The sequence below is a fragment of the Armigeres subalbatus genome, chromosome 2 (assembly GCF_024139115.2).
Source record: "Armigeres subalbatus isolate Guangzhou_Male chromosome 2, GZ_Asu_2, whole genome shotgun sequence".
NCBI classification, from domain to species: Eukaryota; Metazoa; Arthropoda; class Insecta; order Diptera; family Culicidae; genus Armigeres; species Armigeres subalbatus.
This window is the reverse complement of record NC_085140.1, coordinates 319,848,848-319,861,890: the sequence shown is the minus strand read 5'-3', so window position 1 is coordinate 319,861,890 and position 13,043 is coordinate 319,848,848. Positions and strand designations below refer to the sequence as shown.

The 13,043-nt window shown below is 44.5% G+C and overlaps 1 protein-coding gene across 3 annotated transcripts; it reads right to left on the bottom strand.

The window, feature by feature from the left end:
• Positions 1-9,344: 9,344 nt before the first annotated feature.
• Positions 9,345-11,345, bottom strand: LOC134216798 (lipase 3-like). Of its 3 annotated transcripts, XM_062695599.1 has the most exons (4): positions 11,021-11,083; positions 10,682-10,938; positions 10,546-10,571; positions 9,345-10,487 (listed from the first exon to the last, which is right to left on the bottom strand). In XM_062695599.1, the coding sequence occupies exon 4, from the start codon at positions 10,410-10,412 to the stop codon at positions 9,408-9,410; it is 1,005 nt and encodes a 334-aa protein (XP_062551583.1). In that variant the 5' UTR covers positions 10,413-10,487; positions 10,546-10,571; positions 10,682-10,938; positions 11,021-11,083; the 3' UTR covers positions 9,345-9,407. The 3 variants fall into 3 exon arrangements, with proteins under 3 accessions (XP_062551583.1, XP_062551581.1, XP_062551580.1); XM_062695597.1 differs by lacking the exon at positions 11,021-11,083 and adding an exon at positions 11,269-11,345 and having other exon boundaries at positions 10,546-10,938; XM_062695596.1 differs by having other exon boundaries at positions 10,546-10,938.
• Between the last annotated feature and the right edge of the window lie 1,698 nt (positions 11,346-13,043).

Here is a 13,043-nt window from a genome sequence, read left to right as displayed (position 1 = left end):
CGAATAAGTCGCTTGTTTCAAGTTAATACTTCATTTCGGTGAAATAAATGTTACTCAATAAAAGTTTATTCAGAATTCATATGTATCAACAATTGTTTGCCCTTCACCGGGAACTGTTTCAACGCAGTATAGAACTAAGTATCTAATTTTCCGCGAGCGGTAATTCCCGCCAACTTGCATGTGTTTCAGATTTGACGATTGAGGAGCTCAACTGCACCCAATGCGGTTAACTACGGCCCACGTCAGCAAGGCTACAAAGGCAATAAGGTTGAAGTTGCTTCTTGGTCGCTATAGTAAAAAAACGGTTTCCGGATTAAGCGTGATCCAATTCTTAGAATCTACGATTAAATGAGTGTGTGAGTTAGTCTGATTGAGTGAGTAGGAGAGAGTGAGTGAGTAGAAGTGAGTGAGTGAGTAAGAGTGAGTTAACAATGAGTAAGAGTGAGTGAGTAGGAGTAATTGAGTGATTTAGAGTGGGTGAATGAGTAATAGTGGGGGAGCGAATGAGTAAGAGTGAATGAGTGAGTCAGAGTGACTGAGTGGAGCGAGTGAGTAATAGAGAGTGAGTGAGTGAGTAACCGAGCGAATGGGTAAGAGTGAGTGATTGAGTAAGAGCGAGTGAGTGAGTAAGTGAGTTAGAGTGAGTGAGTGAGTAAGAGTGAGTGAACGATGGGGGGGGGGGGTGGCTTCATGGGTCATACCGGTGCTCATGCCCTATGGTCGAACTCGATCCTTTAATCGAACAAGTGGTCGCGCGAAGAACAACATGGTATCGTCGCTTTCGCGGCGTCGGTCAACCGGACGGGTTCCGAACCCGAGGACGGAAAGGGGTCCTCGTCAAGGCGTAGGCACCGCGTCGGCAAGTCCCTCTGTGTGTTGGTGAATAGAACCTTTTAGCGGGTCGGGGATGTAGTCCTGCCTTCCTCGTTTGCTGTTGGAGGTGGTCCCTGACCCCGCACTTCCTGGACAACCCAGGATGTCTGTTTAGCAGATTCCCCCTCCATTGCTTAGGAAGAATAAAAAGGGTGTGAGTTAGAGTGAGTGAATGAGTAGAAGTGAGTAAGTGAGTGAGAATGAGTGAGTGAGTAAGACTGAGTGAGTGAGTAGGAGTGAGTAAGTGAGTAAGAGTGAGTGAGTGAGAGTGAGTAACAGAGTGAATGAATGAGTAAAAGCGATTGAGTGAGTAAGTAAGAATGAGCTTGTGAGTAATCAGGGTGGCCACCGAACCGGGAAAAACGGGAAAAGCGGGAAAAAGACGGGAAATTGAAGTCACCGGGAAAAAAAGCGGGAAAAACCGGGAATTCAGGACATGTACCGGGAAAAAAATAATTTTCGTCAAGTTACCTTCAAAACTCTTCGAAATTTTTAATGAAGATGATGTAATGAAAATTATTACTCTTTAATGTTTATTAATCAGTCGCATTTTAACTGAATAATTTGATTTTACAACATGGTGTGTATGAAAAACAAAAATAAGGTGGATCTTTATTCCAAATCCAGTTTGTGTTGTTACTAGATCATTTTGATATCAATTTCGAGTGACATATATCATAAATATTATGTTATGAGGTACGCATAGAATCGAATATCGAAATATTCATGGATGTATTCAACTTTAAGTTATTCTTCCAATGTCCAAGCTCGTTTCAGATAATGTACCTCTATTTTTTGTATCAACTGCACAGAATTCGGTTTCCTCTTGTTCTTGACCAGGGTCCAGGAGGCGTCATTCCCTCTATTTCCCTGGTCTGGTGCGGCTGAGAACTTTCAGCCTGCCGTAACCCCTTATCACCGTCTTTCCTGAGTGGACGGACCTTTCCAGGTCCTTCCTCCCCAGTTTTGGAGGTACCTGACCGGGGTTCAGCTTCCCAGCCCCACTACCCTTGTTCGGGGTAGTAACCTCCGCGTTTTGGAGCGGCCCCAGGGAGCTCATCCCCTGGAGACTGTCTCCCCCGTTTTTGTGTCTGCTCCGTTGGAGCAGTCACCCCCGACGTACCCGCAAATACTTGAGCCTCAGTCTGGGTAGACTTTGGCACCACCGTCTTCGCTGGCACGCCTTCGGTCGATTCGACCTTGCCCTTGAGTTAGAGTGAGTGAATGAGTAGAAGTGAGTAAGTGAGTGAGAGTGAGTGAGTGAGTAAGAGTGAGTGAGTGAGTAGGAGTGAGTAAGTGAGTAAGAGTGAGTGAGTGAGAGTGAGTAACAGAGTGAATGAATGAGTAAAAGCGATTGAGTAAGTAAGAATGAGCGTGTGAGTAAAAGTGAGTAAGCGAGCAAGAGTGAGTGAGTGAGTAAGTGGAAGTGAGTGACTAAGTGAGTAAGAATGAGTGCATGATTAAAAGTGAGTGAGCGAGTAAGAGTAAATAAGTGGTAAGAATGAGCGAGTGAGTAAGAGTGAGAGAGTGAGGAAGAGTGAATGAGTGAGTAAGAGTGAGTGAGTGAATAACAGAGAGTGAGTGATTAAGAGCAGTACTGCAATTTCTCAATTTCAATGAGAGATGTAACGCGATGTTTACATATCTGCCCCTCTCATTCTCTATAGAAACGCGAAGAATGAAAGGCATGCTGCAAAAATTTCACCAATTTTTATTCCGTGACAGGACATGAAAGTTTGCAATATCTGCTTTATTATTGTGTTAATTACCGCTTTCAACTCGTCGGATTCAAGGAATATGATTAATTTATCGTCCAGTTATTGTTCTCTGCATATACACGCAAGAAAAACGTTCATAAATTTGTCAGCTAACGCACGGTGTATTTTTTTGGGAACAACAGTCACGGATTCGGGAATACAGTCACGTTTTCTGGAACGTTCTGGAAAACGTGACTGGTGTTCCCGAATCCATGAATTAAATCACGGTGTATTTTTGCTAGTTCATGAATTCGCGAACGCTTTTTTGCGTGTATCTATTAAAATAATTTAGTAATTTCAATTAGAAATAAAGCACAACATCTTTTCATGACTGCTTTTCATGCAAAATTGATCAAAGAATGCACGATTCCTTCATTTGGTCGCCAGATATAGAAAAAAGCGCTTTGCGAGTCAGTAGCAGTGATTGAAAGATTGAGAGTAGGTGAGTGAGTAAGAGCGGATGAGAGAGTAAGAGTAAGTAAGTGAGTATAATAGCTGATGAGGAAGAGGTAGTGAGGTAGAGGTAGTGAGTGAGTAATATATTGTGTGTAGGTGAAAGAGAGAACTCTGTTTGTCTTCGGAAAAAAGCGTTGATTTGTAGAAGGCATCCTCTCTTCCGTTCGCCTCATACAACGCAAAAGCATAAAGAAGGCATTATCTCCTCTGTGTGCCTAGTACCTGGCAAACGTATTCATTCAAAAAGCCATTATCTCATCCGTATATCTTGTACATGGAAAAAGGATTAATTTATAGAAGGCATTATCTCCTCTGATCGCCTTATACCGGGCAAGCGCATAATGAATGCATTATATCAAGACAAAATTTTCAAAACGACTTATCTGCTTTTGTAAACAAAGATTCAAACGACGATTTGACGAATCTGATAGGTCTCCCACGCAAACCAACACCATCAATCGGTAGGTGAAGGATTCCGCTACCTGTTGATGGTGTTGGTTTGCGTGGGAGAGCTATCAGATTCGTCAAATCGTCGTTTGAATCTTTGTTTACAAAAGCAGATAAGTCGTTTTGAAAATTTTGTCTGAATATTCTCTGTGTGCCTAGTACCTAGCAAACGAACATTTAAAGAAGGCAGCATATCCTCTGTTCGCCTTATACCGGGCAAACGCGTTCATTTGAAGAAAGCATTATCTGCTCTGCAAACTGGTGATATTGAAAGAGACATTACCACCCCCTTACTATATTTCGTAGAATAGTAGTTTTCCTGGTAATAATGGGGTGGAATGACAATTTCAGTTAATTAGATGAAAAATCAACATTGTTAGTTAAACAGTTGGTTAAATCTTCAATGCGTTTTTCGAAGTAACTCTAACTCTCTTTATTCTTTGCAAAGATTATTGTTTTGGATTCATCGATATCTGTGAGTGTGAAAAATGACACTGGAAAGCTACAGATTCGAAATGTTTTAGGGGTACTGGCCTTGGATTTCGGAGTACTGTCCCACTCGGGGCCTTCGGGGTAATGGCATTCGGGGTACTGGGTGGAGCCATTAAATCTATTTTACAAGCATTCTAAGTAGTTGAAACACTGACCCATTCTCACCACCATTTGACCCATTGTCACCCCCGACGACGGTAGCAGAAAAGTGTAGCCATCGAAGCTCCGTCGTCCGCCAGTGCGTCCCGAATACTAACTGGAATTCCAAACTGATTTCAGGGGTGGTCGTACTTGGGACATCTGCAGATAAAGTGCTCCACACTGTGTTCGGTTTCGCAGAGCTCACAGCGGGACTGGAATCGGCCTATACCGAAGTTGTGGGAGACCCTTGTATGGCCGGTAGGGAGCCACGGTATAACCCGCTGTTTTTTTTTTTTTTTTGAGAAACGGGGTCACTCTTGGGGCCGATGGATCCATCTATTTTTCTCAAAAAGTGCACTCTGTTATTGTTCCAAACTCGAATCCAGTACTAGTCGGCGACGCTTAACATTGGCCAGCGAGGTTGAGCAGTTATAAGATAATCCCTCGTGTTCATTACTACCCAGGGCATCGGCTTCGATATTTCCCCTAATGTCGCAGTGGGCGGGAATCCAGCCGGGGATCATACTTGAAAATAGGGGTGTTTTAAAGTCTCGCTTTGAAGCGCGAATACCACGATTGGTTTGTTCTCCGAAAAGGTGGCCGTGACAAAAACAGCGGCGGCTTCGGCGGAAAAAATATTATATTGGCAGGGTAGACTTACCGATTTGGCCACGTTGGGTTCACAGATTTCAAAGCCGATTCGTCGGTATACCGAATCTCACTATTTCAGAAGTGCATTTGTATTTGTATTTGTATTTGTTTTTTATTCATCGGACTGTGTTGTCTACATGAAATTCTTAAATCTAATGGTGGTCAAACAATAAAAACATTAAAGACGGCTCAGCAAGCGGCAGCGTTGAGTTCCAAAACGGATCTTCTAAGTTCGTCCGTGTTTTCTCCTCTTTCGAACCGGGAGGCGATAGTGCGATCGATGTTAACGGGAGGCATCAGCCAGCCCTTTGCTCCATGCCGGTGAACCCATGACACTGGGGGGAGACCGATACCGGTTACACTTTTCAGGATCAGGTCCGCCTCGTTGAGGAGAGGGATCCTGACTTCTCCTGAAGTAGCAATCACTATACAGGCGTCTTTGCGACAGATGGCAATCAGAATCCGATGCGGAAAGGAAGAATACCGGCATCAACGGAAGTGGACGAAGCAGACTAGAGGCTAGCCGGACGTAGCTGTTGAAAACGGGCGAGAGAATTCAAGGCTGTAAAGCAAGCGGCTGTCGATGATAGCTTGTTTTTCATGAGACTAATGCGGGACTTGCAAGCCCGCCCGGAAGTGCGGTAGAAAGGTTAGTTTCCGGTCGATGTCGACATCAAGCACCCAGACGATCTTCCGGTTGGGGATGGCATCCGTGTCGAGCTTAATGTAAGGACCTGCTAACTGATGCCGGCCATTGAAAACGTGTCCTCGAACACACTTACAGGCGTTGATAACCAAACCGACGGATGAAGCCAAGCGATAGATGGCACTTAAAGCCGCCTGAGTTTTGATCCTGTTCCTTCCAGGCGTTCTGCCGACCACGACCAATAAAATGTCTTCGGCATATACAAGTAAATACACGTTCGTTGATAGAACGCTGAAAACCCCGTCCATAGCGATGAGAAAAAGCGTCACCGCTAGTACCAACCCTTGGGGGACACCAGTTTCTTCGGGGTACTCGTCTGATGCTGTGCCGCCAATGAGCAGTTGAAAAGTTCGTCGGGCGAGGAAGTTTTTAACGAAAGCAAGCATGTTCCCTGTGATACCCCAGTCTTGTAATTTTCTCAGGACCAAAGGGGTGCAGGCCCAGCAAAAAGCCTGAGTGACACGAGGGGGCCCTCCTTAGCCGTGCGGTAAGACGCGCGGCTACAAAGCAAGACCATGCTGAGGGTGGCTGGGTTCGATTCCCGGTGCCGGTCTAGGCAATTTTCGGATTGGAAATTGTCTCGACTTCCCTGGGCATAAAGTATCATCGTGTTAGCCTCATGATATACGAATGCAGAAATGGTATCCTGGCTTAGAAACCTCGCAGTTAATAACTGTGGAAGTGCTAAATCAACACTAAGCTGCGAGGCGGCAATGTCCCAGTGGGGGATGTAATGCCAACGAAGAAGAAGAAGAAGAAGACGAAGAAGAAGAAGAAGACACGAGGTTGACGTGCTTCGCTTCCTCATACGCTTCTTGAAGCACGCTGCCCAGACTGGCAAAGTATGTGCTGGTACCATAGCCTGGGTGAACGGTGTGTTGGCGATGACCAAACCTTCCGTCGGCTTCCAATTTTTCCCTGATTCGCCAGTTGACCATCCTCTCTAGCCACGCTGCTCTTCAGGAACGATCGTTGACGGGGTTGAAAAAACGGTCTTTCGCGGCTAGATGAATCCGTTTTATCATGGGATACCCCTACTTATCCGGTCCGGATGAGTTCCCGTTGCACTTGGCAAGCGCATGGGCCAACTCGCCTGTTGGATGAGGCTGGTTCAGCAGGCAGTCGGAGGGGTCCGCGGGAATAATGTTAGTGTTGAGTTGCGGACCCCGAGTAGCGATAGTCCTCTGGAATTCGACCGGGTACTGGGAAGTTGCTATCAGGGAGGCGAAGTAATCCCCGAGAGCGTTGGCAACTTGTGCAGGGTTAGAAATTGTGCGTCAGCCTTGGTCGAGGTGGATAAGAGTCGCCCTCGATTTATCACTTATTGCATTTACCCCCCAAGCGGCACACTTGTTATAGAAAAGTTATAGTAACCCATAGTTAACACATTTGAGTTGTTGCAACCAAATCAGTGTGAGTTGTGCTACTCGGGCCGCCTCCAAAGTTCAGCCGAGGTCTGAAACGGACTGATGCTGTCAATAAAGTCTTTCCATTGTCGATATTTCTCCTAATAAGACTCCAGGGCGTCAGACCTAAGGGAAGGGGGGAGGGTTCGCTGCTGAGCTTCCTTAGTGCACGTAAGGCCCTGCGTCTGGTTTTAACAGCGTGCGAGTTTCCTCAGTCCACCACCTTAAAGTGTACGACGGCCGTGACGTCCACTGGATAGAGGGATAGCTTGTTGGGCGTCAGCGAGAATCGTGCAGGTAAATTCGGTGAGTGACGAGAGGTTGGCGCGCTAGTGCTCCTTCCAACCCGCTTCACCATATTTCCAGCGGCGTCTCTTGATGTCCACGGGAGGAAAAGCGTTGGTGGAAAACTGCATCGGGCAGTGGTCGCTGCCGTGCAGATAGGTGCCGGCTTTCCAGGAGAAGCGTTGCAGTATGGACCTAATTAGTGCCGAAACATCAATAGCGTGGCGGAGTGCTTGCTGAAGGAGGTGGGAGACCCGCCGTTGAGAGTGACGAGATTAGCTTCCTGGAATGCTTCGGCTAGAACGGTGCCTCAAGGGTCGGACCTGGATCCTCCCCAAATGGGATGGTGGACGTTCATAGCAGAAGGAGAGGTTCATAGCAGGAGAAGCAGGGGAGAGTAGCGTTATCAATCAGATTGCTTACCTTAGCTTTAACGGTGGGGAAAGCGCCACGAGGAATGTAGATGTTTATAATGGTAATCGGAAAGTGAATACATTATCGCAGTGTCTCCCTCCGACGATCACTTGCAATTATGATTGGCACTTTGATAAAAATGCCTTGATCTTGCTTTTGCACGGAAGCACTAGCATCGATCGAACGAAAGGCGGAACCAACGATCCGGTGCCAATGGTACCGGCCGTCAAAGGGGTGGGGCCTTGGTCTCCATTGCAGACGGATACTAACAAGGAGAGGTTCGGTTTTCTCGACAGAATCGGCAGAACGACCTGCACGAAGCACCTAAACATCGTGGCACCGAAACCCGGCAGAGGAAAAGGCGGCAGCGACTATGGCTACTACGGGCAGTGGCAGCAAGGCTCAGAAAAAACATCGTCAAGGGCGGAAAGCAACTGAAGCGGAACCCACGGGAGAAAGAAAATAATCCCATCTACATTTACAAGGTAATGAAGCAGGTCCACCTGGGTACTGGCGAACAGCTTCGTAGAGTTTTTGAGAGTACTGAGGCTGAGACTTCCCATCTGGCGCACTACAGCAAATGCTCAACGATCATAACCAGCGTGTTTCGGACCGCCGTCCACATCCTGCTGCTGGCCAAGCACGCCGTCTCTTAAGGAACCAAAAGCTTCAGCAAATACACCTGCTGTAAGTAAACGAGAACGAGGGGGATGCCCCAGCCGTGCTCACAGAAAAGAGGGAGGGGGTTTCGTACCGAGCACAGAATCGTTTTTCAATCCACAATGCGCCTTTCCAAACACTCGTAGCAACCGAACATCAGTCCGAACCTTGCGTAAAAATTTCACTTAACTGCTGCTGCTGCCCGACAGTCACTCGATTGTTTTTCGCTAATTCCGCTAAGTAGAATACATTTTCAGTACAGCTACTGATGTCCCGAGACCGCAACCGACGCAATCAACCCTAATACAAATTTGGTCCTGAAAAACCCCTATTCTCTTTTCACAATGCGCAAAGCACAGCAACTAATTGATGGTCCGAACATTGCGTGGAAATTTATCTTGAGTACCAATATGGCCCACAACACAATGGAAAATGAGCGAGATCGAAGCGTTTTTTCATGACTTCTGGGTGGGGGCTGTCAATCCAATTCTATTTTTTCGATCCTGTATTGAAATCCGATGAACTTGTTTTTATGGCTTGTGATGATTAGAAGAGGTTTTTTTTCTCTTTTTTATCGTTGTTCGTTATCGAGCGATTTCTGCAAACCCTGATTCCTATGTACAGGCTTTTGTACACAAATATTTCAAGTGAGTTCTGGCCAAAACAATTACTTTCTAAGATAATCATGGTGTGTATCATACAAATTATGCTTTCCTCTAGCAGATGAAGATATTATGTTGTTTTGAATAAAAATATTCACTTTTCATAACTCAAGTGAACAAACCACAAACTATGAATGCCCCAATCGACCAAGGGTTCCTTTCGGCATTAAACCTTCTATTTCCTACAAAATCGTTCCTTTTGATGAAGAATGTGTTCTAAATTTGAAATTTGGTTAGATATAAATTCCATGTGGTCAAAAGTTCAATTGATTGTTTAAATTGTTCTTTCCTATTTTACTAGTTTACTACTTTTACTATTTTTTGAAAAAAAAAACTTTATTTTCCTTTGTACGTGCTCTATATTCTGCTTATCCAATATTTATAAACATATTTTTCAACTTCTTAGCTTCATAAATTGCTTATTCTAGAAAATACCGATACACACTTTTTTGAATCATCACTTTTCAAAGGAGCGCACCAAACCCAAAAGTTTTCGATACACAGCCGGAGCCTCCTTGCCGTACAAGAAGTCAATATGGTTCCATTTCCGATTCGGATGCAAATACATCAACACCACGTTGGGCAACTTTTTCGCCAAAAGTTCCACATCCTCTGCCACCACGAACTGGTCGTTTCTGCCATAGTATATGGCTATCGGAACCTTCACCAGGTTCAGCGGATATGCCGGTGACTGTGAATGTCCATATCGTCTAATGTTTTCCTCCTTCCCGTAATCGTACTGGGCGAACCGGCCCGATCGGTAGCTTTGTATGTAATGCGTGAACTGCCGTAACGATCCTCCGGCGGGAAAAGCCGACGTCAAATCCGGCATTACTGACATGTTGAAGCCTTCTCGATCCTCCCCTGCTAGGAAGTAAGCCGTGTCCATGATCCAATCATCCTGAATAATTTTCGCATCGATGGCACGCTTCAGATACGTCATCGGTTCGCTGTGGAATCGGTCCCCAATATCGTAGATGCCGAGGCTTTCAAACAGTTGGAGTGCAGAAAGGAGTTCGCCGCTCATCGAGACCATCGGTGCCGTCGATTTCGAGACGAATGCCGCTGGCGCTGATAAATGGGCGCTGGTTATCTTTTGGTTGTATTGGGGCAGCAGTGATGTCATAACAAGGAACACTACGGCGCCTTGCGAGTGACCGACGTAGTGCAGCCGTTTTCGCCCAGTCAGGTGCAGTATGTAGTCCACCATCGCCGGGACGTCATAGAGCCCAATTTCATGGTAAGTGTACTTCCAGTAGGCGCTCTTGTTAGGACTTAAGTTCATATGATCGCGAGAGAACATGTTCCCGCGCACATTACCCATCCACACGTCGTAGCCCTGATAGTGAGCTTGCAAGGCAAGGGCATTACCCGGCCCCAACATGGTGTAATCAATCGAGCAGCCATACACTTGATGCATCAGGAGAATGGGAGTTTTCCGAGGCGAAGGAATGCGGGTCATCGTGAGGATGTAGCCATCTTTCGTGGTGACGGAGTGCAGCTCGGCTTGGTAGCCATGTTTCTCGATAGAACGGCGCTGAAAATATGCGTGCTGGATAAATTCAGATTACAATGAGTGGGTTTGCCATAAATACCAGAAATCGTGCCGACTTTTGATCTGCTGCAAGAATAAACGCAAATATTAGTAGCTCCGAAAATAGAAGGATCCTGCACGCAATGATAACCATGATCGACGGTGGAATAATTCATAAATTACGGCGGCACACTCACGCTATGCTTTGTGTTAACGAGGCGTAAAAAATAACATGAAATATTTTTTGATGGTTTTGATAACAGATTTTCATAATAAATTTTTCATCCGTGACAGTTACTGATTACCAAGAGGTTACACAAATATGGGGGTTCCCATCTATTGTTTTCATCCATTTAACAATAACGCGCCCTTGCGCATAAACACACTAAAGCACCTCATTTTTGAACTCAGCACACGGTCCTATTCGGCTATGGATCTATTAAAGCTGAATTACCTGAAAATAAAGAAAAAATATCGATTAGGATCGAACGAACAAAAAATTGATTATTTTATATCAAGACAAAAAAACACACAACCATCGTCCCAGTACATTCAGATCCGTATATTTCGAAGTAATTACAAAACCAGCACCATGTTCATCAATCGAACAAGCACAACTGGGACAATTACTCGGTCATTGGAGTCACTTAAATCCATTCAAAACGGCACATCGATTATATAATTCTCATACGTCGTCGTGGTTGACGACGACGATGTCGAAATCAGAGAGCACCAAACTACAAGAGGAAAAAATCGCTTTTGATTGTCTCAAACTGCACATTACCGGCTTATGAGGGTACCGCGCGGCACTTTCTTCCGTGACACAATTGCCAACCCATTTTCTAATGAATTCATTAAAATTTATCGAACATGCTCTGTTCGCTCGTTTGCTTTTTTTTGTTCGATTTTGGATTAGCGCGTGCCCTCCTCCGATAGTTGTTGTGCGCTTTCCGCGCGACATTCGACTGTGTGTCAGTCGATCAGTCAGTCAGTCAAGCAGGCAGCCAGCTGAATGCGGGGGAGGATGCGATCGCGTCACAACCGATTACTCTTTCTTCGCTTCTGCTGCATAGCGTATGGGGTTACGACAGATATTCCCGGCAGTGGGACCCTCGACATTACAGCATTGATTTTTATGCTTGTGGTGAAGTAAATATTGTTTTGCTGAAAGTCCGAAATAAATCTGCAGGCTTACTACGGAACGCGTGATGCACTTGGTTGAAATGAACTTTTTGCTAAAAGGTGCAACCCATTGTGAATCAAGGGTGACATCAACAGAGGCGGTAGGATCAGTTTGGTAAATTCTTATGTGCAAAATGAACAAAAAGTTTTATTATACATGAGTTGTATAACTTAGTGTGTAGTAGTTTTATCAATTTGTTCAACACTTATATTGCCTTACTGAACATAAAGCATGAATCAAGAAAGAGGAGTAAGTACCCTTTCCCAAAAAGTCATGTACATACGGATTAGCTTGCGATCCTGTAGAATACTCGATCTGTGAAAGGTAATTGTTACAGATTTTATTTGAATGATGGTTGATCGCAGTGAATAACTTTGTTTATTATTTGTAGAACGTCAGGAAAATAAAGTTGTCTAGAAAAATTGTTATGAAAAATGTCCCTAACTTTTGTTCATATGGTTTCTATTAACCCGTATCGGCCTGGTTTTATCACTGTTCTGCTCGTATGGATTTTAGAATTCAGAATACATGTTTAAACCTGTGATGTGGTCCTCCTATCCGGAGTTACTCCGGTGGGTCACTGGGTCAGATGCATTAAATTTGAACCCAACTTCCTTTTTTGTTCTTTTTTTTTTAAGTGACCCTTTGGGAACCGGCCCCAACATGGCCAGGTCAATATTTGCGCTCCATATTAGCAATATGGGTATCAATCTTCAGCATTTTGCAAGACAAGTAGGATTAAGACATCCGGATATGATTCTGAAGACATTGTCCGATCTGGGGTTAGTTTAGAGGCCCTTGAGAAAGCATCAACATTGGCCATTTGTCACAAACTACAGCAATATGGGTACACCCAACCGGCGGTTGTTAGATTCTCTAACAATTATGTATAAGAATCTTCCAAAACCTGTATAAGAACTGGGCATATGCGAAATTGTTAGATTCTTATACAAAAAATGTATGAAAAGCTTACAAAATTGTTAGATTCTTATACAATATTTATATAAAAATCTAGCAATTTCGCATATGCCCAGTTCTTATACAGATTTTGGTAGATTCTCATACAGAATTGTTGGAAAATCTAACAATGGCCGGTTGGGTGTATCAAACCTCAGCATTTTGCAAGACAACACAATAGGCCAAAACTACCAAAAGTCTTATTTTCGATTTGGACGTGTAAAATGTGAGGAATACACAGCTATTAGGATGGTTTTTATGTTTTAGGTTTTTAGGGATTGTTCAAACTGGGCCCTTCTAGAAATGACATTTTTACGTTTTTTTTGCCTTTCTCGTATACTAAGTATACGTAAAGGCTATATGATCACTCCAAAACCAAACTTTTGATAGAAGGCTCGGAGACCCATACTGTTAAATAC

Coding starts and splice junctions, on each gene's coding strand:
- LOC134216798 (XM_062695597.1), bottom strand. CDS start 10,638: ATGGTTATCATTGCGTGCAGGATCCTTCTATTTTCGGAGCTACTAATA. Junction 10,488..10,545: donor AAAAGTCGGCACGATTTCTG/GTATTTATGGCA, acceptor GCATATTTTCAG/CGCCGTTCTATCGAGAAACA.